This window comes from Eleutherodactylus coqui, chromosome 7, assembly GCF_035609145.1.
Source record: "Eleutherodactylus coqui strain aEleCoq1 chromosome 7, aEleCoq1.hap1, whole genome shotgun sequence".
Lineage (NCBI taxonomy): Eukaryota > Metazoa > Chordata > Amphibia > Anura > Eleutherodactylidae > Eleutherodactylus > Eleutherodactylus coqui.
In genome coordinates, this window is record NC_089843.1 from 64,796,613 (window position 1) to 64,824,521 (window position 27,909).

The following is a 27,909-nucleotide window of genomic DNA, read 5'->3' on the forward strand; positions in this document are numbered from 1 at the left end:
GGCAGAGAAACCTGGCACCATAAATATACCGATCAACCATAACAATGGAACAAAAGAGAAAGAGAGAGAGAGGAGCTAGTGGATAGTGAGAGAGAGAGGAGCTAGATAGATAGTGAGAGAGAGGAGCTAGATAGATAGTGAGAGAGAGGAGCTAGATAGATAGTGTGAGAGAGAGAGGAGCTAGATAGTGTGTGAGAGAGAGAGGAGCAAGATAGATAGTGAGAGAGAGAGGAGCTAGATGGATAGTGAGAAAGAGAGGAGCTAGATGGATAGTGTGAGAGAGAGGAGCTAGATAGATAGTGAGAGAGAGAGAGGAGCTAGATGGATAGTGAGAAAGAGAGGAGCTAGATGGATAGTGTGAGAGAGAGGAGCTAGATGGATAGTGTGAGAGAGAGGAGCTAGATAGATAGTGAGAGAGAGAGAGGAGCTAGATAGATAGTGTGAGAGAGAGAGGAGCTAGATAGATAGTGAGAGAGAGGAGCTAGATAGTGAGAGAGAGAGAGGAGCTAGATAGATAGTGTGTGTGAGAGAGAGAGGAGCTAGTGGATAGTGAGAAAGAGAGGAGCTAGATGGATAGTGTGAGAGAGAGGAGCTAGATAGATAGTGAGAGAGAGAGGAGCTAGATAGATAGTGTGAGAGAGAGAGGAGCTAGATAGATAGTGTGAGAGAGGAGCTAGATAGATAGTGTGAGAGAGGAGCTAGATAGATAGTGTGAGAGAGAGAGAGGAGCTAGATAGATAGTGAGAGAGAGAGAGAGAGAGGGAGGAGCTAGATAGATAGTGAGCGAGAGAGGAGCTAGAAAGATAGAGAGAGAGGAGCTAGATAGATAGTGAGAGAGAGGAGCTAGATAGATAGTGAGGGAGAGAGGAGCTAGTAGATAGAGAGAGAGGAGCTAGATAGATAGTGAGAGAGAGAGAGAGAGAGGAGCTAGATAGATAGTGAGAGAGAGAGAGAGAGGAGCTAGATAGATAGTGAGAGAGAGAGAGAGATGAGCTAGATAGTGAGAGAGAGGAGCTAAATAGATAGTGAGAGAGGAGCTAGATAGATAGTGAGAGAGAGGAGCTAGATGGATAGTGAGAGAGAGAGAGAGGAGCTAGATGGATAGATAGTAAGATATTATGAGCCTTGTATGGCGCAGAGTTTTATAGCAAATCCAGTCCTAAGCTCCCTCTCATGACCTGAAGGTTGCAAGTTCAATTCCCACGTGGGTCAGGTAGCCGGCTCGGTAGGTTTACTGATCCCTCTGAGGTCAGTAAAATGAGTAACGAGCTTGCAGGGAGGTAGTAAATTACCCTAAAGCAGTGCAGTATAAGTTGGCCCTATACAAATAACAATATATATATTTTTATAGATATGAGATAGATAGAAGGGATATACAGAGTGATATAGAAATATATTTATTATTGAAGTTCCTTCAAGTGAATTAAACACACGGAGAATATGTCCTCCCTTGGAATCCATTATTTACAATTTATGAGAATTCTCAGTGAAATGCTAACGAAAGCAATATGTGGGACACTGTAATTAGACATGGAACGTCCGCGGTAATATTGAGATCATTACTATAAGCTCACCAGCCAGAAGACTCGCGCCGTTCCCCTTATAAAGTTTTTCCAGGGCAGGAGTATAATTTCAAACAAATTCTTTAAAATACTGGAGACGGTTTCAACTTTTTACAGTTTTTTTTTAAATATTTCATTTGTGTATAAAGTATTAATGGGCAGCATTACGGTGCAGTAGAACGCACAATCTGCTTCATTATTACGGGGTGCTGTGGGGTCTTTGGTTACATAAGGTAACCTCTGTGCATAAATATGTAATAATTGCAGACAGTACTACTCATCTTTATCATATACAGAGGTTTTATCCTGGAGAGCGCCATCATAGACACCACCCTGCACTTATGTGAGGAGACCACTTGTAGCTGTTACTCCAGTTCAGCTAGCAATGCTTCTCAATGTTCTTATCTTCTTTTATCGCACACACGGGTATATATATTTTCTCTAACCCTCTAGGTTTGGGAAATATCCTTGTCAGCTATTTGTTCTTTGACTATAGAATTCTCTATTGTGTAACTTGAAACTAATTGCAATAGTTTCCCCATAAAATCCTTATTGCGTCCCATAGCTGCCCAATTCAGAAGCATTCATCATGAAAACATAGAAATGCATGCAGTTGTCCATATGTATGACCCACCTTGGCTCCGCCCTATATTATCCCTCCCCTGCTTAGAAGAGTCAACCTAAAGTAGTGCAGCAGATTTCCCTTTTCTATGGCCTTGTAGTATCTAAATAGTGGTAATGCCATGCTTTAGTGCCCTGGGGAAAACAGAAGCCAAATAGTCAGCGCAGTAATAACAGAAACACTAAATTTGCCATACCGTTGTGCCTACTGTGCCCATACTATTGTGCCAACCACATATTGTAGCAGTGCCATAATATGATTCCAGTCACATAGCAGTGTAAGTAGCTACTACCAAAAGAATGGGCATTAAAATGGTTGTCCATTTGACAGGATAACATTCTCCCCATAGCGCCCACTGTACTAAAATAACAAAAGCAGCAGTACTTACCCATCCTTTGCCGTCGTGATCTAGCGCTGTAGCCCCGTTGTCCTGCCATTGTTTATTGTGGAAGACAATGTCATTGGAAATCATCTGACTGATGCAGCCAATCAGAGGCCGCAGTATCACCGTTTGTTCTCCTGGCATCAACGCTCACATCCTGGGTGCCGTGATGCCAGGATTTCGGAATGATGATGCTGCTGCCTCTGACTGGTTGCAGCAGTTAGGTTATTTCCAATGACATCATCTTCCACAACAAACACCAGGAGGACGGCAGGGCTGGATCACAATGGCAGGGGACGGGTAAGTACTGCTCCTTTTGTTGTTTTAGCACAATGGGCGCTATAGGAATGTAGTCCAGTAACTGGAAAACCCATTTAAGGCCTCATTCACATCAGAACTTGTAGGTTTCGTTTTCCTTCTCCATTATGAAGCAGGAAAACAGCACCCACTGGCTGAATGGATCCATCAGCAGCGGGAAGTCTCAGTTAGCAGTACAGGTGGATGAGGCGAGTAGCACAATCAGAAGGGAAGCCAGGGGTCAGCAGCAGGAGGTCTCAATAGAATTCCAGAGGAGCAGGTGGAAGAGGAGCTTGATCAAGGGCTAGAGGTCCCCTGTTCAATTCCTGACATCGACGTTTAGATGGTTGTCGCACTTTTCAGTCTAGCCGTTGAACACTTGAGCTGTGTTCCCATCTTGGAAGATAATGGGAATTGGCAGATCCAAGGAACAATGGCACTAAGGGTCAACAGCAGCCAATATTACTACTTCCAAATTTTGTCCCGAGATCAGAGGGCCACTTTAAATATACTGTATTTGTGTGTCAAGCTAGTAGTGATCTGAAACATGTGGCTCTCCAGCTTTTGTAAAACAAAAACTCTCAGGCCTTTCTTCACTTTAGCCCTAACCGCCTTACACTAAATACGGTATTTGGCCCCCTCTGTCAGCCCCCTTCCAACTACACCCCTGGTGTGCCTTAATTAACCAGACCTCAGTTTTCACTTTATTTCCCCTTTATACAATAGAGTTGTTGTGCTTCGTCTCAGTAGCATCCATGATAATTGGCTGTCTCTTGTCCTGGATGTCGGCTTGCTGACTTGGAAATTCAGCGACAAAATGATCACTGTCACATTTCAGTGAACATCTGTCTCCCATCACTAGTCAGTTGCCTAAATGAGGCATAACATGAAATCCGCTTTGGTAATAACACAAGTCTACTTGTGCCCCCCAGCAAGTCGTAGTTACAGGCAGTCTACAAACTTGGTGGTAATTTTTCATGTGTATACAAATTGTCCATACAGCTTGATATAATAGCTGTATACAGACATTGTGTCCTCTGGCAGTCATGCTATGGAGGATATATATGTCCTGACAGGGATAATAGTTGTGTGACGCTGGAATAGCTGATGGGTCTATAAGCCTTTACTACATGCCTGCGCTCTGCCTCCACTGCTGTACTATATAAGCATCGCACACAGCAGACATCAACAGTCCCTTGTACTGTGCCTGCAAAGTAAAGTAAAAACTAGTATTTTAACGGGGTTGTCCCACTGTCAAATACTTAGAGGTTGTTCAGTTGTAAACTTTTCATAGCCTATTATCAGGCCAGTCACCCAAGACTGCCTCCAATCAGCTGTTTTCTGGGTACTGTGCAGATTTCTGCAGGAAATAGACAGCTCCATTCCCACTGCAGTGGCCAGGTTTGGTATTACACCCATTCACTTCAATGGGGAACTTCGCCTGGAATATCAAGCCTGGCCACTGCTGTGGGAACAGAGCTGTCTCAGTGCAAGGGCATGCTGATAATATTTTTTATTGTTTGTCATAATTATGTCACTTTTTTTAGTCCTCTTAGGAGACTTGAACTTGACTGCTTGCACAGTATATTGCAATAGTACAGTATTGCATCATACTGTATTTTGACAGTCATTCTATTAAGACATGCCACAGGCATGTCTTAATAGGCACACTTTCATTGCAGTCTTAAGAAGGCCCCCAGTCTGCCGTGATGCCTAAACAGGGCCATTCAGGATATTTTAATTCCGATCGAGACATATAAATGCTACTACCAGAATTGACAGCGCCATTTAAATGGTAAACAGTCATGATTGGAGTTGTCTGTTTTTTAGTAGGCGTAAATACACTAACAGATGTACCTTACTGTCAAAAGTGAACAATCTTGAGGGCCATTTCTGCCAAAATAATAGCTCTTATTGCATCTCCTAAAGTGATTCCAACCAGCTAAACTGCAGAATGAACAATCACCCTTTATATGAAGCAGCATAAAGGTTGGTTATATGTGAAGGCCTGTGCAGACAGGCTATATAGGCTATACTTAACCATATATACTATACCTGATTACAGTACACTATACTATATTCACACACAGATTGCACAATGAATGTAACATGATCAACTCGTTATTTGGGGACTTGCTATACTAAAAGAGGTTACCCACACCAGCACCCCCGGTCACCTGTTACATTCTACAGTACTAAAGCGACTATATGATGCAGCGGACTCGTATTCTTCCTTGTATGTTCTTATAAAAAAACTTGTCAGCAAGCCCTGAAAGATAAGATTATAAGGTGTGAGCGCACAAGGAATGCGCTGTATCTCTCTGCTGAAAGGCTGGCAATCTCCACCATACCTTTTCATGTGTCATTTTCTGACACATTGTAATGTTGGTTGTCATCCACTTTTCTTGCATCCAAACATAATCAGTGATACTCTAAGTGCTGAAATATACTCATGTTATTCTTAGATCTTAAAGCCTCACATCATGTGCACAGCCGCTGTTCTGTAGTCTAATAGCAGTGAAGTACCTTGCTCTGTGCTGCTGTGCATTAAAGCGTAACTAACCTTTCAGATGACTGATCAGAATAGGCTGCCATGTGTTTTTATGTGAGAAATAACACTATTTCTGTCCATTATATGACTTTCTAATTTTAAGTTTTCCCTGAAGGGTGGAGACAAGGTATTTTGTTGTCTGCCATGCATTTTCCACATAGAAGAGGAGATCCTGCTCCTCTGTATCTCAGTAGCACACCCTCTGAGAGAGCAGCAGCATGGAGGACATTATACAGCAGTACTGAGCAGTGTAGATGTGAATCCAGCTCTGAGATGAGGCATATATGATTGGGCCTCAATCTCTGCAGCTACTTTCTATTCTCTTCCCCTTTTTATAGACTTTTGCAGGCAGTGGATATAACCTGATCTGTCAGTGTAGAGACTTCTGCGTACAGATTTTACAAGTGAATCGAGAGTGAGTGATTAGTGCAAAAGATAGTTGGAGGAGGAGAGAACTTTAATAATTGGGAAAAAGGCATTATTCTCGAATAGGATATGATACAAAAGTTTTATTTTTTTTTGCTTGTACTATTGATTAATGGGAAAACGGTTAGTTTTTAATTAAAGGGGTTGTCTGAGATATTTTTTTTCTATAAACCCAGCTCCCCTGCCATAAAACAACAAAGAGTAATATACTCACGCCTTCTCTCTCCCCGCTGTGTCCCCAGACGCTGATCCGGGTCTCCTCCATGACGTCACATTTACAGGCTGGCCCATGCTGTTTATGGGTTGTTACAGGCTGCTACAGCCAATGACAGAGTTCAGCAAATAAGGCCACCTGTTTACGGGCAAGGCAGAATATTGCTTGCAATATTCCGACGCCGGGGAGCAGGGGAGAAAACTGACAATTCTCTGCGGTGAGCCTATCTGACAGATAGGCTCACCACAGAGAATCGCGGCATGCCGCGATTTGAATCCCATGAGTGGAGAATCGCTATGATTCTCCGCTCGTGGACAGGGGGCTGCACTTTCCATAGCAACGCTATAGAAAGCGTGTACTGTGTTACTCGCAACCGGATTATCGCCGCGAGTAAGACAATGCAAGATCGTCCGTGGACAGGAGTTCTAAGACGGAAACTGGACTGCAGCCTGCAAACAAACAAAAGGAGCGAGCAGTGGCATGGAACATAGTGGGGAGAGGTGACTATATTACTTTTTGGGGGCTGGGTTTTATTCTACCCACTTCTGTTTTTTCTGGTACCTCATTCTCCCCAGCTGTCAGTGACTTCCTATACCAGTTACCACTGCTATATACAATTGCAATCAAAATTCTTCAACCGCCCATTGCAAAAGAGGTTTATTTGTCAAATTTACAAACTTTCAGCTGTTTGCAAAACAAATGAATCAAACAAGAACTACGGTATTTAAATAGCTCAACACACTAACGTAACGCGTTTTCTCCAAATTCAACACAAAATGCTACTTTTAATGACTATTGCAGTCTCAGAATTATTCAACACCCTGCATAGAATCACGCATAAGAGCACATATTTGCAAATCAGATGTTGTGTCAAGCACACCTGGTGCAACTAACTAAGAGCTTCATTTGCTGCATTAGATGTTCTTGAGATAAACATGCCAAATACCTGGACTGGCTACGGCTTTGTTGACTGTGATATTTGGTGGCATGCTAAGAATATGGTTCAGATTATCCAAAGTTTTCTGAAAGTTTAGTTACCTTTTAAAACAATCGTTACTTAAAGGGATTCTGTCATTAAAAAACAAAAATTCTATACTTACGTATTCCTTCCCCGTCAGCCTACTTACCAGATCTTCTCCTCACTGATCTTCTCCTGTCTCCTGCAGTCCGGGGGGTCACCTCACCTTCAGCTGTCTGATTTCTCTGCTTCCTGTGATGAAGCGTACATTCACAGGAAGTTTCCTTCCTGCCTGGCAATGTATGTTACGTCACTAGTTCACAGCCTAGCAGGGAGTGCCGAGCTACTGCAGAGACTGTGCATGCCCGCTGTCTGCAATAGATCAGCATTCCTTCCTAGCCAGTGAACGCTACGTCACAGGGACGTGACCTTCACTGACCTGCCAGAAGAAGAAAGTGAGGAATGCACACTTCATAACAAGGAGAAGAGAATCCAGACGGCTTGCAGTGAGCTGACCCGGGGCACTGGAGAAACTCAGCAAGAAGAAGATGTGGTAAGGAGTCTGCCTATGGAGGAATAGGCGAGTATTGAATTTTTTTTTAATGACAAAACCCCTTTAAATTGGTGTGTTAAACAGCTTAAAGTTTAATCGGAACTCACAAGCATCATCTAGTCCAAGAGCAGTTGGAGAGTGGACTGCTTGGATATACAATGCATTGGGAAAGTCTTTAGACATCCATTCACTTTTTTTTTTACATTTTATTATGTTGTGGCCTTGTGCAAATAAAAAAAAAAACCACAGTTTTCCCCATCATTCTGCACTCAGTTCCCCATAATGACAAAGTGAGAACAGGATGTTAGAAATCTTTATTCCTTTTTTTTTTTTTAGAAAAAACTAGCCTTTTGCATTGCCTCAAGTATTCACACCCCGTACTCAGTACTTAGTTGTAGCACCTTTGGCAGTGATTGCAGCCTCCAGTCTTCTTGGAAATGATGCCACAAGGTTTGCACACCTGAATTTGGCGATTTTCTGCCATTCTTCTTTGCAGATCCTCTCTAGTTCTGTCAAGTTGGATGGGGGCCGTATGTGGACAAACCTTGTTAGGTCTCTCCAGAGATGTTCAATTGGGTTCAAGTCAGAGCTCTGGCTGGGCCACTCAGGATAATGTGTTGTCCTGGTTGTGTGCTTGGAGTCATTGTCTTGTTGAAAGGTGAATCTTCTGCCCAGTATGAGGTCTCTTGCTCTCTGGATCAGGGTTTCATTAAGAATATCTCTGTACTTTGCTCCATTCAGCTTTCCATCAACCCTGACTGGTCTCCCTGTCCCACAGTATGATGCCGCCACCACCAGGCTTCACTGTAGGGATGGTATTCGGCAGGCGATCGGTGGTGCTTTTTTTCTAGATATAACATATAGAGTTGAGGCCAACAAATTCAATCTTGGTTTCATTGGACCAGAGTCTTGTGTCTCACAGTCTGAGAATCTTTAGGTGCTTTTTAGCAAACTCCATGTGGGCTTTCATGTATCTTTTACCGAGGAGAGGCTTCTTTCTGGTCACTTTGTCATAAAGCCCAGAATGTTTCTGAGCTCTACACTCAGTTCTGTACTCCTTATAATGCAAATAAAAAGCCCCACTAGGGTTAAATTGAAAGCAATCCCACCATAGCCTTTGCCATAAGCTGAAACCCTCAGTTGGGTCCCAATGTAGCGTGAGTGAATGTAATACACTAGACATAACTGGTCTAAGAGAAACATTATCCTGCCTTGCTGATTATGCACAAATATCACGGTCACGACTAACACTTGCTGCAGCTGGTGCGTGCTACCATGCAGCAGTACACTGCTATGTGCTAAAGATATGGCAAGTGATTAGATCCCTGCATGAACTGCCAGCATGTGTGATAAATGCTGCCAGATAAACTAAGTCTAGGATAAGCTTTTGCAGGATGGACTACATGAGGCTCATGTAGTCTATCCTGCAAAGGCTCATGGTAGTGCGCACCATTTGCAGCAAGTGTAAGGGCTTCTATCCACGGACGATCATGCATTGCGTTACTCGCAGCGATAATCCGGCGACGAGTATCGCAGTGCACGCTTTCCATAGCGTTTCCATAGAAAGCGCAGCCCCCTGTCCATGAGCAGAGAATCATAGCGGTTCTCTGCTTGCGGGACGCAAATCACGGCATGCCGCGATTTTGCCACGATCCTCCGCGGTGAGCCTATCTGTCAGATAGGCTCACCGCAGAGAACTGTCACTTCTCTCCCCTGATCCCCGGCGGCAGAATATCGCTAGTGATATTCCGTCTCGCCCGTGGCCAGGGGGCCTTAATCGTGATCTTGATGTTTGTGCATAATAAGCAAGGCAGGATATTGTTTCTCTCAGACCAGGTTTGTCTCTCGTATTACATTCACTGACACTACATTGAGACTCTGATCTTTTTAATTCATTGCTTTTCTAACATACTATATTACATAGCAATAAACGTTACTTTTTAAGGGGACCCAACGGAGGGTTTCAGCTTATGGCAAAGGTTCTGGTGGGATTGGTTTCTTTCCTCCTCATGGCTTGGTTTTGGCTCTGATATGCATTGTGAGCTGTAAGATCTTATATAGACAGGAGTGAGTCTTTTAAAATTATGTCCAGTCAACTGAATTTACCAAAGGTGACTCCAATCAAGGTGTAGAAACATCTCAAGGAGAAATGGGAGGCCCCTAGAGCTAAATTTCAAGTGTCATACCAAAGGGTCTGATTACTTAAAGGGGTTGTCCCGAGGCAGCAAGTGGGTCTATACACTTCTGTATGGCCATAATAATGCACTTTGTAATATACATTGTGCATTAATTATGAGCCATACAGAAGTTATAAAAAGTTTTTTACTTACCTGCTCCGTTGCTGGCGTCCTCGTCTCCATGGTGCCGACTAATTTTTGGCCTCCGATGGCCAAATTAGCCGCGCTTGCGCAGTCCGGGTCTTCAGCAGTCTTCTATGGAGCCGCTCGTGCCAGAGAGCGGCTCCGTGTAGCTCCGCCCCGTCACGTGCCGATTCCAGCCAATCAGGAGGCTGGAATCGGCAGTGGACCGCACAGAAGAGCTGCGGTCCACGGAGGAAGAGGTTCCCGGCGGCCATCTTCACAGGTAAGTATAGAAGTCACCGGAGCGCGGGGATTAAGGTAAGCGCTCCGGTAAGCTGTCTGTACATCCCTGCATCGGGGTTGTCTCACGCCGAACGGGGGGGGGGGTTGAAAAAAAAAAAACCCGTTTCGGCGCGGGACAACCCCTTTAAGTCAATGCAAAATATTAGTTTTTTATTTTAAAAAAATGCATGAAGATTTCTAACATCCTGTTCTCACTTTGTTATTATGGGGTATTGAGTGCAGAATGATGGGGGAAAACTTGATTTTTTAAAAATGTATCACAAGGCTACAACATAGCAAAATGTGCAAAAAAAAGAAAGGGTCTAAAGATATTGTACATGGCCATACCTCCACATATAAGTGGTAAGGGGTATTTTATAGTTTTATTTTCTATAGTTGAGTCTATGTACTAATGTTAAAATTACATCATTTAAATTGAACATCCATGAAACAAAGCAAGTAGAATTTGAATTACTGGTTCCGCACATGAATGTCAATGGAAACTATCATGAAGCTTTGAGATCACAATGTTGCCGCATGTTCATTTAGCTCTCGATGAAAGCAGGTGGGCCATGCTGGGCTCTCCCCATGTTGACTGACAGCTCCTACTCCCTATACAGAAGCAGGGAGAGGGGCTGTCAGTCAGTATAATGCAGGCAGGGGGACCCTGGCTCAGTCTGCCTCTTCGAGTCAAGGGCTTTGTTCCTGAGTCAAACAGGCAAACTTCAAAGTGAGTTTATTCTGAAACACTGTAGCGTTTCGGAGTGATACATATACTGTGCATACCTGTCCTGGGCTCATGCTGCCTCTGGTTTGTGCAGTATCGACCTGGTGACAGGTTCCCTTTAAGGAGCATACAAACACTTTGCAGATATCTGAATATGGTTTGTAGAGCTTCTTAAAGGGGTTGTCCTGCGCCGAAACGGGTTTTTTTTTTTTTCAATAGCCCCCCCGTTCGGCGCGAGACAAACCCGATGCAGGAATAAAAAAAAAAAAAACGGCCAGTACTTACCCGAATCCCCGCGCTCCGGCGACTTCTTACTTACCTAAGTAAGATGGCCGCCGGGATCTTCACCCACGGTGCACCGTGCGGTGCACCGTGCGGTCCATTGCCGATTCCAGCCTCCTGATTGGCTGGAATCGGCACACATGACGGGGCGGAGCTACGAGGAGCCGCTCTCCGGCACGAGCGGCCCCATTCAGAAAGGGAGAAGACCGGACTGCGCAAGCGCGTCTAATCGGGTGATTAGACGCTGAAAATTAGATGGCACCATGGAGATGAGGACGCCAGCAACGGAACAGGTAAGTGAATAACTTCTGTATGGCTCATAATTAATGCACGATGTACATTACAAAGTGCATTAATATGGCCATACAGAAGTGTATAGACCCACTTTGTTTCGCGGGACAACCCCTTTAAATGTTACATTTCTGATTTTTTTCATATAGAAGATACAATCAAAGCAAATCTTTGCCCCCTGAATAAACTAAGCTGCCACGACTAACCCGCGTGAATTCAGCTGAAACCGTTTCTGGTAAATTTGTAGAAGGTACTGCTGTACAGAAGTAGCAAACGTTAACTTGACACCTATTGTGTTATAACTTGATTTACAAGATTGCAGTACTTTATAGTTATAACAATGCACCAGTCATGTTAATGGTTACTATATCTGTACCATGTTCTGCCAAGGTTGCTTACTTCATCCTATGTGGTATATTTCTATCTATTTTCCCACATTTCTTCTGGATCCATTTAGGAGTTGTCCGCTTAAAAATAAATCATCTTCAAATACTTTATTAGGAATTTCTGAGTTAAAAGAAGGCGTCTATCATTCAGGGTGAAGCAAACTAAGAGCATCACCTCTTATTATGGAGGACCAGCACATCCATGCATTACACAGACAGACCATTGATTTCAGCAGGCATTATGTAATGCATCGTTTTACCTGTGGTGGCGCTGCAGATGCCTACAATTGAACACTTGCTACTAAACTGTGCCACAGATTACAACTACCGGTAGTAGTTGAAAGACCCAAAGGCAGGGCACCCTGTGATCAGCTGTTGGGCAACCCATCTAACAAAATGGAAAAGCCCTTTAGGATCAGTTCACATGTAGCAGATTTTGGTGCAAATCCACACCAAAATCCAAGCCAAAATCTGCATCATTTGATACTAATTATGGTAAGGATCCACAGCAGATTTCACCTTTTTAATTGAAGTGATGAAGTCTGATGTTGATCCACCCAAAATCTGCACTAATTGTATGGTTTTGGACATGAATTTTGGTGAGGATTTTCCAGTGTGGAAAATCCACACCAAATCTGCCGTGTGAACATAGATCAGAAAATGACCTACTGTATAAATAACATTTTTACGGTAAACATATTTTTATGGATTTTCTCCTTTTGTCTAAAAGGGACCTAAGTCTAATATCGTCTGATGCTTCCTGTTCTGTAAAAAAAAAACTACCAGTAATCATTTCATTACCATGAGAGCTAGAATTACAATGAAAGGTAACATATACGAAGATAATCCAGGGTCCACCATTCACAATAAGTGATGCCCACAGCTCACCTCCTCCCCCTCCCTGCACAATGATCTCTAAACGGGTCACATAGGATGCCCACAACACTCTCCAATAAAAGTCAATGTGTCCCTCCTGTCCATTGTCTGAATGGCCTATGAGGCTGCTGTAAAGCATATATCTAAATGCTGTGTTGTGCAGCTCAGGAAAGATGGCCGCCGTCACAGTCGTGTTCATACAATAGAACAAAAAAAATCTACAATCAGAAACTAAAAACAGTTTAGAAACCTGGAAGATGTTTCACCATCTGCTTTGAATTAGTTTTAAAAAAACCACACGATTCATGGTATACATTTCCAAAGCCAACCTGATGAGTCAAGTAAGTCGTTACTTTGTTTCAGAGGACCCACAATTAACCCTTTCCAATCCACTGTCTGACGTCTGAAGACATTATGATTTAAGGCTGTACAGCTCCGATGTTGGAAGACGCCCGTCGGGGTTCTCTTACTGTATATCTGCTGTCGGAGCCTATCCAAAGTGTCACCTCATGCAGTACTGGCTTTAGCCAGCAGATAGCGCTGTTGTATAACAGCAGAAAAAGAGTAAACCCTCTAGGAAAACCAGGATACAAATTGGATTGGAAAGGGTTAAAGAGTGATGCTTGTGTAAGCAGGAAGGCCAGCGGTGGATGTTGCTGTAGAGCACAAGGGGGCGTCCTAGGAATGTGGTTTTGCTTAGAATCGATGAACAATGGCTACAACATATGTCAGTAAAGTCTTGTGATAATTCCCCATTGCAACGCTGCTGATCCTGAACTCACCCTGTACAAGAATTTGCTAACAACATTGTCTTGTGTTTGTTTTGTTTTGTTTTATTCCCCTTTTCCTTCTTTTTTTTATGAATGTGCTTCTACCTTGTGAATAATTGTATGCCTAGAAACAGCCATGGAGTGATTTTGCTGTTCTGAATGGGGGAAAGATAAATGTTGACATTTGGAAGGCAAGTATCTGGTCGGAGACATTTCAGTGTGTAACCTTTGATTTTTTTCGTTTGCATGGCAGTGGCTGTTACTTTCACAATTCCCATCCATAAAGCAGGCGGAAGAGAACAAAGCAAGCGCAGGCCTCTCTCGCTCCCGCTCAGGAGTTCTTCACTATGACTCTTACTCTTGACTCAATGGTTCATTCCTCTTGTTACTTGCTTGGCCAGACCAGTAGACGATCACAACCACACCAGCATAAAGTGCATGTCCTTTTCCGTTAACCAGTCTCTTATGTATGCTTCTTTCGCTTGGAGGGAAAACATGTTGTGCCATATTTACAATGCAAACCGGGGCTTGTGTGGTAGGTCCTATTCATCAAATGGCCTTCTTTATGTCACATGAGATAAGTATCTCCTCATGCAATGTTATTCCACTGGGGCTCCTACATCCGACAGCATAGATTTACCACCGCATGATGAATTACGCACATATATGAAAATATACGCACATCGAGCTATATCTCATGGAAGGCATATATGGCTTTTGGATGGATAGACCTCCTTCTGCTTTGCTTCCACACATGATCCTGTTGCATTTCAATCCTAGTAAATATGGACGACTGTCTTCACCTCCCACTTTTCTTCACAGTCTTATTGAGCGACTATTGATGGCTACTATATTCTAATGTCAGCTCTGTTTATCTGTAGGATTTGCATGCTGCCACGGTCAACCCGGATCCAAGTCTAAAGGAGTTTGAAGGAGCTACCTTACGCTACGCCTCTTTAAAATTAAGGCAAGGAGTGGATCGCCGCTTTGTGTACTGAATATAGCAATAAGGGCCTCGTCGTGTGTAGGAGATCTGCAGATGTGAATATTGTGGACTAAGGAAGCTGCGAAGATATGTACAATGGATATCTATAATTAAGAACGCTACACTAGCAACTTCATGATTTGTCCAATGTGGTTTAGAAAACCCAACAGATTACAGCCAATCACTTTTGGTCCCTGCAGTGGGATACACTGCAGTCTGCTTAGGCCTCATTCACATCTGCAGGAGGCCTCCAATATAATTTCCATTGCTCTGCTCTATTATAAGAGCTGAACATTAAAAATACCAGAATTGCCAGATCTGGCACATGCCGGACCAAATCGACACCAGATAGACTCATACCACCCAAAATGTTCCCAAACAATATATGTCAGCATTCTATTCTGTGTGCTGGAGTCTCTGAACGGAGCTTCCAAGGTGGATGGGAATGAGGCTTGTCATGCTGATTTCACACCAGATCTGCATCGGAGCCTCTGAATGGAGCGTCCAACTCAGATGTGAATGAGGCCTTACGTGGCATCTTTATTTACAACCCTTTTTATGTGTTTGTCTTTTCTTGTTTTTCATGCATGTTGAAAATATATATGTGTCACGTCTGAGCTGGACGCAAAACGAGATATAATATACAAATACACATGGATTTTACAGAATCGACTACGATTAGAGATGAGCGAGTATACTCGCTAAGGCACATTACTTGAGCGAGTAGTGCCTTAGCCGAGTATCTCCCCGCTCGTCTCTAAAGATTTGGGGGCCGGCGGGGGGTGGGGAGCAGTGGGGGAGAGCGGGGAGGAACGGAGGGGAGATCTCGCTCTCCCTCTCTCCCCCCTGCTCCCCGCCGCAACTCACCTGTCACCCGCGCCGGCCCTCAAATCTTTAGGGACGAGCTGGGAGATACTCGGCTAAGGCACTACTCGCTCCAGTAATGTGCCTTAGCCAGTATACTCGCTCATCTCTAGCTACGATGTATCATTTTTAACGGATTTGAACATTGACTAGAAGAGTCCAATAACCTTAGAATCCCGGGTTCCTCCAAATCATCTAATTAAATTGGGGCTTATTCATACGGGTGTATTTTCGGTCTGTGTGCGGTCCACGTGTGTAACTGAGTGCAGTAAATGGGCCTCTTCACACGTGCAATTTTTATTACATGGACTAATGGCCTATTTAAAAAAAATCATAGCATGTCCTATTCTTGTCCATTTTCATTCACGTCAATAAAAGCGCAAAAAAAAAACGAAGCACACACAGATCGCATCTGAATGCACTCCGATTATCAGTGATGTCAAGCTTAAGCAATTCTGTTTTTTTTTGCGCATGTGAAAAAAAACAGATGACTCACGGATGTGAAAAAAGGCACACATGCAATGCATATGGATGTCAGGCGCACATAACACACTCATGGAAATCAACCCGTTTTTCACGGACCAAAATCGCTCAAGCCTGTGTAAATAAACCCTTAGGGCTCCTTCACACTAGCGATCGTGATATCGCCTCAAGAAAATTGCGGCAAAATCGCTACATTTTTCCCACAGTTTTTGAACATTGGCGCTGCTTTTTCTCACAAAAACATTGCCGCCACTTGCGATTTTCTCGCACAGTTTTGCCCAATATTTTTGCGTGAAAGTCAATAGGACTTTCTAATGTTAAAAATGCATCGCATCACACGGAAATTGCAAGTTCGGGCATTGTGATGTGATAAAAAGGGGACTCCAGAGGAAAACATGGGGTATTAAAAATACGCAAAACACAGAGAGATAGGACATGATGCAATTTTTGTTCTCTTGCAACATCGCATGAGTGAACACATCGCAAATGTGAAGGAAACTGTTGGAAATCATTGGTTTCATAATTCTGCGTTTTCACTCATTCTCACATTGTTGTCTTCCTTAGAAATGGGCCTCAGTCTGATGAAGATGACTCCTCCAGCATCAACAGCGACCCCGAAGCCAAGGTTAGTGGTGACACAGTGACTGCTATATGCTCATTCTATTTACCGGTTTGATGTATTTGATCTATAAGAGAAGTAATGTTTGCTTCTAACTTCAAAGAATGACAATATATATCAGGCATGCAGAGAACAAGCAGCAGTCAATTTGATCTGGACCTAATAACTATGTACAGATATATCAGGGGACAATATAGGGATCTCTCTGTTTATACCCGGGACTGTGACTGTAACAAGGGGGCGCCCTCTGTGTCTAGAGGAAAGCAGGTTTCATCACCAACATAGAAGGCGGCTCTTTACTGTAAGAGCAGCGAGACTGTGGAACTCTCTGGCTGAGGATGTGGTGATGGCGAACTAGATAAAAGAGTATAAGAGGGGCTTGGACAGCTTTCTTGAGTGTAACAAGATTACATGTTATAGTCACTGATTACTTCAGAATGGGGTTGGTGATCCGGGGATTATTCCAATTCCCAGACTTAGGAATAGAAGTGAACGAATAGTAAATGATTTTTTTGCATTTACGCGGGACGATTATTGCTCAGTTTCGTTCAAACTTTGAGCGATAATCGACCAAAATAAAGGGCCCTTTAGGGTTTGCATTATTTCGTTGACCCTACAAAGTTGCAGTGCACCACAGTTAGGGGAATTTATCATTAGGGGAATTTTTGATGCAACTTTTCTGCTATGCTTTTTTCCCCCCAATCTAGCACAAAATACACCAAATTTATTGTACTGTCACATGATGTTAATAAATGTATCACAGCTTTAAATATGTCTCGAGATGTGGAGTTACTTTTTAAGCCACCCAGCCACTGGAGTGAGACTACTTGAAAAGTTTGAGACTTTTTAGAATGGCTCAAGTGAAAAAACTCCCTAAAAGCCTCACTCATTGCAAAAGAGAGAGCGAGAGTGAGAGAGAAAAAAAGAAGCTCGGCACCCGGTGTCTCACATACAAAAATGCTCGAGTCTTCTATTGTAGTCAATGGGATTCATTACTCGAGTAGAGCTCTCGAATTTTACGAAAAGCTCAACTCGAATAACGTGGACCCGAGCATTTGGGTGCTCGCTCATCTCTAGTAGTAAAGTTATACTCATATATTCTGAGTGCCGGATTGGAATCAGGAAGGATTTTTTCCTAAAATGAGGAAAATTAGCTTCTACCTCATTGGGTTTTTTTGTGGCTTCCTCTGGAAGTGCCTTTATTGACTGATACATTCCATATACTGTACATATATTCCATTCAGCCCCCCCTCTGGGAGCACCTATAACAGGCCTATATGGGTAAATCCTATCATGATGCAGAATGCATGTACCACTTTATCATTAGAATAAACGATTTACTGAACATGAATGTCTGTCCCCTCCAACATTATCCCTTACTCTCAAACGGACTGCTATTTTAGAAAAGTTTGTAATGACTTTTTTAATATAGTCTGAATTTCCTAGATAATGATGGCCTTCCTCCAGATCTACAGATGAGATGCAGTAATAGATCTGCTGTATTAGAAAAAAATGTAACATAAAATGAGATGAAAAGTCGTATATGATGTACAGTATATGACTCTACTGATTGCACATTTCTCATGTGCTGCTCGTACTGCTCAGCCGGTATGGGCTGTGTCTGCCACCTTGTGGCTGCAGGATATTACTGACACTCATGCGGTATTTCTCAGCAGTAAACCTCATTACATCACCATTTTTACCGCAATACAAAAATAACTAAAAAAAAATTACAAAAAATAACCACAATGGAGACTGGGAGAAGAAGAAGTAAAAATTAAGAGAGGGAGATTTTATAGTTCACTTAAAATATGAGTGCATGAAGCCTCTAATAGTTTTTCCGCAACTTGAGACCTCGAGGTTTTGCAGTAGGGAAAGCTGCAGCGTTCATGTTGGTATCGATGTTTAGCTCTTTTGGTAGTGACCCATGTCGTAGTAACCCACGTTGCACCAGCTTTTGTGAGCTGGTGATAATGCAGCAGGGCTGCAGACTATACAGTTGATAGTACCAACTGATATCAAAAATGGCCTTAGGTCGGTGTCACATACGCTACTGTATAATGCTCCACTTTCGAACATCGCTTTACAAATTCCATATAGACATTTAGGGTTTAGTTAGTCAAATAATTTGATTTCCATTGTCATGATGCCAACAGCGCCATGGTTTCCTGATTACTGGTGCCGGTTTAGGATGACATTACAACATTCAGGCCACGTGATGTAGCAGCTGGTGCATGCACACCGGCTGCTACATAACATCTCCCCTTTGTCCCATCATCTATCTTATTAGCCCAGTCAGCCTATCAGTTTCTCTGTGGCGGTATTTGCACTGGCTACTCTTTGCAGATGATGCCGATTATCCTTCTAGTGATCTGGTCAGCGCTCAGTGGGTCTGTGCTCAGAGTTCTGTATTCTGTGCCTAGTTCTCTAGTGCTCTGTGGCTTGGCTTCAGCGGCTGCAATAGCTTGTTCTTTTTGGACTTTACTCCTGCAGCAGGTGAACTTTTTCAAGGCAGGTGCTCCAGCTAGAATGGCCAGTCTGGTATGGAGGGGCTCAGGCCGTTCCTTGTCGTCATTACCACAGTCCTTAATTGAAGTCTGTTCTAGCCTCCTATGTTTGACCTTAGATATTCCATTATCCCATTGCCCAATCTGACCCTCAGTTTAGTTCTGTTGCTGATCACATAGGCAAACATTTATTGCTGGTGTTCCTCCAATTTAGGCAAATTTACTACTGATATGTGCCAAAAATAACAGATGTTACCAGCTTTTGCTTCACATTTAAAAAGTGTCTACAAAAGGGAGCGGGTGTAGAGTGGAGTAAGGTTTTTAAGGGTGTATTCACACTGGTGAGTTTCACCCACAAGTTCTGTCCGATAGCAATATGGATTGAACCCCCATGTTTTAATAACACATTGATTTCAATGTGTTTATTCACATGAGCAATTGTTTTCTATGGGATCTTTTTTTTAAATTGCCTTGTACTCGCATGGCAGGCAATTTGCATGCAAGTGCGATTTTTTTTACCTTTGAAAACTGTTAGAAATACCTGCGTTTTTTTTTTTCATGCATGAAATTCACAAGTACATAGATGAGAGTTGATGAGTTTTTTAAGCAAAAACACCTTGTGCTCACATCCAGAATCGCAATTTTATAAGCATGATATTGGTCGGAGTGTCTCAGCCCCATATCACGCTCGCCCGTGTGAATGTAGTCTTAGATTTATGAATTAAAGACATTTTAAAGCATCTCAAAAATTTTTGAGCAATCTCACTCCAGTAGGTGGGTGGTGTAAGATGTGTAGGAACATATTTAACATCATGCAACAATTTGATACATTTGGCATATTTTGTGCTGGAAGGGGAAGGGGGGGGGGGGTGCTAGAACAGTGGCAGCAGCAGTTCCTTTGATGATCAATTCTGGCCAATGTCCAAAAAACATGGGTGCAAATTTATCTTTTTACCACTTTTTTTGACATTTGCAAGTACCGCAGCTTATATGTTGCAATCTCTTTATGGGAAGATGTTGCTACAGTCCTTTACTGCATACAAAAGTAGAGATCCCAAAGATCACCAGACCCTGAGACTGGAGGCTCCTTCTCATCCTTCCTTTAGTTTTGATGACGGTGTAGCGATATCCTAGTGATAACATACAGCCAGCCAAAATAAATAAACCTCAGTAGAATATTTGTAAATGTTCTATTCTACTTTATGGCCTGCCCGGTTGTTGCCCCAACTCGGGTGCAGTCAGTGTATTGTTATTGTATGTTGGTCTGATCATTGTAACTATCTCCTTCCAGTCTTTGGGGCTTGATGTCCTGACAGTAGGAAAGCCTGTGGCAATGACAGGGACTGCAGTGCTTAAATATTGGTTGTTTGCAGCCAGGAATTGGCAGCATGCCACAGACAGTATTAAAATCCACTCACAGCCACGAAGGGAACTGCAGATAAATAATGCAGCAGCCGCCATGTTTCAGGTTTAAATAAACCAATTTATTATTGTGTAGAGAAACGAGAACAGAATCCGGGATTATTTCAGTAATTATACAGCTTTTTATAGCCACGACTGATGCTGTGATTGGACATGGATCACCTGGTGTAGAAATGCCGGTAGTGCGGATAAAGTACCCCAGACATGGTACTATGGGGACCGTCTGCAGCAGATCTAGGCCCTATCCAGCATTGTTATCTGTATGCATGGTTCAGGCTTGTAGCTATACTTAGGATGTCTTCACCCTTCAGGCCCAGAGCTGTTTGCATCCTATAAGTAAACTTCTGCTACAATAATATTTAGCTTTTGCGCTAAAATGGAATGAAGGTAGGTATAGCCATAGATATTTTGTCAAGCAGGTGGATGTGAACACATCTTGGCACACACCAGTTGGGCTTTGGGCTATCTGCAGAGCAGCACCTAGGAAACCCAAGTTTTCACTCTTGACCCCTCCAAGCAGGATCTGGTCTTTGCTGCAGGGTCTTTAGGCCATTACTTGTGCAGATAGTTCCAGTGGTGTCGCTGCTGATGATGTGCAGGGCTAAGGTGAATTACCTAGTGGTGTGAACTGGAACATAGTGGCTTGACAGCCGAAGGTCAGGGCAGGAGGCACAGATGCAGAAGGGAAGTCCAGGCAGATAATCAGCACAGGCAGCAAGTCATAGTGTAGTCCTGTAATTAGTGCTGAGGTTAGAATAGTCAGAAGTAGAGATGAGCGAGTATACTCAGTAAAGGCAATTGCTCGAGCGAGCATTGCCTTTATGGAGTACCTGCCTGCTCGAGATGAAACATTCGGGTGCCGGCGCGGGGGAGCGGTGAGTAGCAGCTGTCAGCAGGAGGGAGCTGGGGGGAGAGAGGGAGGGAGAGATCTCCCCTCCGTTCCGCTCCGCTCTCCCCCACAATTGCCTTTAGGGAGTATACTCGCTCATCTCTAGTCAGAAGTTAAAAACAAGAATATACACACGGAGGCTTTGTCACAATGGCTAATGTAGACTGATTGCTTAGGCATCCTCAATGAGGGCAGGATGTCTAAAATAGCCAGAGGCGGAGCGGGATTGGCTGGGGACAGAATTAGGGAGTACGTACTGGCCCTTTAAGAAAGGTGATGGGAGTGCGTGTGAGCTCTACAGGCCGAGACCAGGAACGGGCAGTGATAGTGGAGCGTGGAGTGGACAGAGTGCAGCTTGTAGTATGAGAGGAATACCAGCGTCCAACCACAACTCTTGTCCCAGGTGTGCTGCAGCGGGAGAGCGCCATTACCTATTCACTGATAGGATCTTTAAATAACTTCTGTCAATGGCCGCCTTAAAAGAAAATGTCAGTACTATATACGCTATCGTGAGATCCAACTGCTTTCAGCTTTCCAGAAAGAGCCATTCTCCTGTGAATTTGTGATCTATTCAGGGTCAGTTACACAATATGTATAGAGCTGCATAACATTAAAGTGCTTGTGTCTTTAAATAATAACTGATTGTTTTAATCATGTTTTTACAATAAATATATTTAAAGTAAAAAGGTCATTTTTAACCCCATTTTTCTATGCCACTGTGTATATAAAACTACATCCCTAAAATCCTGCAGTTTTCACTGTGACCACTAAGCTTAATGATACTTCCTATTATGTAGAGATCATTTTTCAGCAGTCATCTCATTATCATGACAGGCAGGATTACCATGAAGATAATGCCTATATATAGATAACACAGGATGTACCATTCATAATAGGTGATGTTCACAGCTCACCTCCTCCCCCTCCCTGCACAGGTCACAGAGCATGCCCACAACAGTCTCACTCATAGAAGTCAATGAGTCCCCTCCTGTCCATTGTGTTTATGGCCCCTGAACTTGCTGTACAGAACAGGAAGTCTGGGTCTATTATTAGGCTTAGTGGACAGAGGGAAATCTGCAAGGCATTGTGATTGACACTTAAATATACATGGTGAAATCTCTGCGATCCACCTCTTGCCCATGGCAAACCTCCCTGGTTATTTTTGGTCATGAGTGACTGTTTTGCTGCCTAATCATTATATCCAGCTGTTTAACGAGAAGTTTTTCACCCTGAAATGCGTTACTTGTTGGTTTTTAATAAACCTCTGCTACTGTCCGGTTGGGCCGAACCCCCAGTGTTCTCTTCACTCTACTGTCCACAATTGATGCTAGTATGATCTCTGGTCTATCAGTGGCACCAGGCTGGCAGCATCCATAATGCAGCAGTTTTTTCAGCCTCTGTAGTCCACAGACCTTGCAGTTGACTTCCAGTCCTACTGGTTTCGTTCTGCCCTTTTTCTTTTTACTTGATTACACCCCATATGATAGCACATTCCCTTTAAGCTTCTAATATCCTACTGAAATTGATTAGAGCATAGTATTTTTCATACAGTAGAAAGTATTTTGTTTTAATGAGGGCTCCTATTGTACATACCCATGTCATCATGTTTAGTTGTTTGATTATTACACAGTATTGAGGTCTATAAGAGCAATGAGTGCATTGTGAAGCCCCCTGTTTTACTTCAGTCTGGCTTTATAGTCTGTACTGCTTTCTGGAACTTCAGTCTTGTTATGTAGTCCGTATTTGTCCTACACAGAAGTTGAGCTGTTGTCTGAATCCTTGCCTTATTGGTAGTCTAGAAGTGCAGTCTGGACCTCTGCTATATCAGTACAGTGTAGTCTGCACCTCCAAAATATCAGCACCCTGGAAGTGCAGTCTGGACCTCCACTACATCAGTATCCTGGAAGTGCAGTCTGGACCTCTGCTATATCTGCACCCAGGAAGTGCAGTCTGGACCTCCGCTATATCAGCACCCTGGAAGTGCAGTCTGGACCTCCGCTACATCAGTATCCTGGAAGTGCAGTCTGGACCTCCGCTACATCAGTATCCTGGAAGTGCAGTCTGGACCTCCGCTACATCAGTATCCTGGAAGTGCAGTCTGGACCTCCGCTACATCAGCACCCTGGAAGTGCAGTCTGGACCTCCGCTATATCAGCACCCTGGAAGTGCAGTCTGGACCTCCGCTACATCAGTATCCTGGAAGTGCAGTCTAGACCTCTGCTATATCCGCACCCTGGAAGTGCAGTCTAGACTTCCACTGTATCACCACCCTTGAAGTGCAGTCTGGACCTCCGCTATATCAGCATCCTGGAAGTGCAGTCTAGACTTCCACTGTATCAGCACCCTTGAAGTGCAGTCTGGACCTCCGCTATATCAACACCCTGGAAGTGCAGTCCGGACCTCCGCTATATCAACACCCTGGAAGTGCAGTCTGGACCTTTGCTACTGTGTTTCTCCAAAAATAAGACACTGTCTTTTATATAAATTTTTGCTCCAAAAGAGGCACCGTGTCTTATTTTTGGGGGTGTCTTATACTCACCTAGCCCTGGTCTCCAGGACTGCGGCAGGCCGCCGTGTCCTCAGTGTTGACACAGCACTCTTTTCCCTGTGATGGGGCTTTGAATACCCCGCCTTCAGCAAGCGAGTGCTGTGATTGTATCACAAGCCTCGCTGGCTCAGCCAATCAGAAGTGGCCCTCAATGAACCAATCACAGCCATTCAGGGATGTCATGTTCCATCAGAAAGTAGATGGAATATCAACTGATCTTCCCTGTGCTATTGGGGGAATAAAAGAAGTAATTAACCAGAGCCAGCATCATCAACTGGGTTGAACTAGGAAATGCGGTACGCAGTCCAAAGATAGGGAGTAGTTGCAGCACGTCTAAAAATAGGAGAAAAAATACTCACTAGAGCTTGTAAGTAGGCTTTAGATGCAGAGCCGAAAATAGACGCAGACCCTTCGTCCAAGTAGAATCATCACAGAAGAGAACATCAGCAACGTTTCGACTGTGCAATTAACAGTCTTTTCAAGCCAATGCATTGTTAATTGCACAGTCGAAACGTTGCTGTATTTTATGCGAGATGAATTAAAGGTGACGTTTTAATTTCAACAAATTTACTGCATCTATTTAAACACCCCTGATGCTGCTGATGTTCTCTTCTGGGAAATGCGGTAGATATACCATTTTCCCCTGATAGTAAGATCTACCCCGATAATAAGACCTACCCTGATTTTCAGGGGAGGCTTGATATATTATTCCTCTCCCAAAAATAAGCCTTAGCTAGGCTAAAAAAAAAAAACAATACTCACATCCTCGTGCTGGTCTCCATCGCTGCTGCAGGCTGCCGCATCCTCCTTCAGGCCGTCATAGCAGTTCTTCCTGGAAGTGGGGCTTGAATACCCCCCCCCAACCCCCCCCCCCCCCCCAAAAAAAAAAACTGGGGTGGGCTTATTATAGGGATAGGGCTTATTTTCAGGGAATCACGGTATATCAGTACAGTGTAGTCTGGACCTTCGCTATATCAGTATGGTGTAGTCTGGACCCCACTATATCAGTACAGTAGTACAGTGTAGTCTGGACCCCCACTATATCAGTACAGTAGTACATTGTAGTCTGGACCTCCACTGTATCAGCATCCTGGAAGTGCAGTCTGGACCTTCACTATATCAGCAGTCTGCAAGTTTACTCTGGACCTCTCCATATAGTAGACAGAAACCATGCTCCAAATAGTTCTTTCTGCTGCCACTAGGAGGAGTTCACTGCATTTAAATTTTATGTCGAGTTCATTGGGAGCTACATATCGGGCTTCCTGGAAAATAAGACCTACAACGATAATAAGCCCTACCCTGATTTTTTGGGGGGGAGAGGAGGGTCTAACTATAAACCCTTCCCCGAAAATAAGCCCCAGCCACACAACAGCGGGAAAGAAAGCATAACTCTCCTAGTAGCCGGCGTTCTGGCCCCTTGTGCTGGGCTGCAGCTCTGCTGCAGGCTTCCGTGTAGTCCAGTGACAGAGCCTTTCTTCCTGGTAGTGGGGCTTGAATACCCTGCCTCCAGCAAGCGATTGCTCTAATTGGTTCCTTGAGCGCCACGTCAGCACTCGATTAACCAATCACAGCCATTCAATGATGTCATTCAATGAATGGCTGTGATTGGTTAATCGAGTGCCGGCGCTGATTGGCTGACGCAGCGCTCGATGAACCAATCAGAGCAAACGCTTGCTGGAGGCGGGGTTTTCCATACCCGCTACCAGAAAGAAATGCTCTGTCACCGTTGAAGACTACACGGAAGCCTGCAGCAGCGATGGAGACGAGCGCGAGGGACCCAAACGCCGGCTACTATGTAAGTATTGCAAGACACTCCCCGAAAATAAGACACTGTGCCTCTTTTCTGGGAAAAAATAATATAAGACAGTGTCTTATTTTGGGGGAAGCACGGTTCTATATTCTTCAGACTGTAGGGGCACCAGACTATGGGACACACTCCAGGTTTAGACAAGAGCGAATAGGAAAAAATATTTCACGCAAATTTAAACTTTCCTGGTGGTCTAATGAAGTGGAAGGGTTAATGTCACTAACTTTGGTGTTCTTGGGTAGAAGTGGTGGGTGATATTTTATACTTTTAGATGCCTTTTATACTACAAAGTAGTAATATAGGGGCCCGATAATGATGAGTCTCCTGCAGTCTGTGGCAGGGTAGAACAAAGGGGGTAAATGTCTGACTGCAGACGTCTATGGTAAATCTCTGTGCGGTAAGTTCCATCTAATGACAGCTGCTGGCAGGCACAAAGTTATCATGTTACTCTATGGCTGTCTGAAGGATGTACTATAATAACATATTGTAATTATATACTATTAAGGGGGTTTCCAGGCTTTTTTAATTTACGCATCCTCCGGATAGGTTATTAGTATTTGATTAGCTAGGGTCCGCTGCGCAGGACCCCAATTCATCAGCTGTTTTGGCATCCACTATCACCGGCAAAATAGGGAGGAAACGGGACGCTCCGACCCCTGTATAATGACTGTCCCTGGTAATTGCAGGCGCAGCTCTCATTGATTTTAGTGGGAACCGAGAACTGTAGTTACCAGGCCTGGCCACTAGATAAAGGTCGGAGCTGTCTGCTTCCACTCCGTACCCTGTGTTTTGCCAGTGACAGTGGGCGCCAGAGGAGACCTCAGCCAATGAACTATAGATCAGTGATCCATCTCCAAGCGCTGACGCAGGACACAGCTGGGCAGGGGAGAGGTGAGTATTTTAACACCATTTGTTATTTTAATGTATGAGGAAGGGATTGTCCAGAATTCTTACAACTCGCACAACCCCTTAAGGCCGTTTTCACAGGAACAGATTCCTATTGCGGAATCCGCAATTGGCATCCATGCGTGGAATTCGCAGTCAATCGCACGCATTAAAAGGCACGTGCTTTCTTTTTTTTTACTTAGACTCGTGGATACGAATTGCATATTCTACGAGCAGGGAAATATTCTGCTTGTTGCTCTATTTTGCTGCGAAGTCTATAGAGATCGTCCGACTCACAGTCCATACACAATTAACATTGCGTACAAGGCCGCCGGTATACACGTCGTCTCTAAGCGACAATGCGGGAAATACAAACATTGAGAAAAAATCTGCACTGCGCATGATTAACGGTGAGCCGCTGCCGTAATTCTAAGTGCTTTTCAAATACATTATATTAGCCTATTCTGTTCCTTTCTGCTATGCAGCGAGGTGAAGATGGAGCTGAGAAATGAGTCTTCACCTAGCTGTATAACAGTAGAAGGCGCTCCATCCAACTGAGTCTGCTGGAGTTCTCTGTAGAACTACCACAGACACAACTTTTCTGTTCCCATATTACAATTTATTAATAAGTGTCTCTATTATATATAATTTTTCTTTAATACCCCTGTGTCCCACCACCCCTGGTGTTTTATAATTCCCACGTCCTGCTCATATGCCGCTGTCCACGGCAGCTGCGAAGGAGATGCCATTCTTCGCTGCAGATGGCTTCTCCTCCTTACAGCGCTTGCTCCCTGCCAGACCCGATGCACGGATAAGGCTCTCAGTGCATCAGATATACACTTCTATATGTCAAAACCCCATGCATTGAGCCCCTGTCAGTGCATCGGGTTCAGCGGGAAGCGGGTGCTGTGAGGGGAGAAGCTGTCTGCAGAATAGAACAATTCTCCTTTACTGCTTCCAGGGATGGTGGTATACGAACAGGACGGGAGAGCTGTAAAACACAGGGAGGGGGGGGGGGGGGACAGATTGGGGGCATATGGCTCTTGAAAATAAATGATATGTAATGGAGACACTTATTAATAAATAAACTGGTGTACAGTATGTGAATAGAACAGTTGTGCAGACACATCTGGAGTGCCCTCTACTGTTATACAGCTAGGTGAAGATGGATTTATCATCCCTTTAACAGAAGAGGAGTTTTATAAGAAAAATGTACAGAATACGCAAATAAAACATACTTCTAAAATGCTTAGAATCACCTACTCTGTACAGTTAAAAAAGTGTAGGTACTCTTTGAGAGCTTATTCACATGGGTGATTTTAATGTCTAAGTTCTGTCTGAGTTTGTAGATATGATACCTTTTAATGGCTAACAAAAATACATGATGTTATAGCGAGCTTTGAACCTACGCAGGGTTCTGT

At 43.7% G+C, this 27,909-nt stretch overlaps 1 protein-coding gene across 7 annotated transcripts in view; it reads left to right on the top strand.

Annotated features, from left to right (window-relative positions):
• The window catches only part of APBB2 (amyloid beta precursor protein binding family B member 2), a 324,093-nt gene that overhangs the window by 193,478 nt on the left and 102,706 nt on the right, over positions 1 to 27,909 (top strand). For 5 of the 7 annotated variants that reach the window (XM_066573153.1, XM_066573149.1, XM_066573154.1 and 2 more), the window contains 3 exons: positions 13,608 to 13,670; positions 14,361 to 14,446; positions 16,376 to 16,436. In XM_066573153.1, the coding sequence (XP_066429250.1) occupies positions 13,608 to 13,670; positions 14,361 to 14,446; positions 16,376 to 16,436 (210 nt within the window). The remainder of the gene's footprint in view (positions 1 to 13,607; positions 13,671 to 14,360; positions 14,447 to 16,375; positions 16,437 to 27,909) is intronic. The other 2 variants (XM_066573155.1, XM_066573156.1) reach the window with 1 other exon arrangement.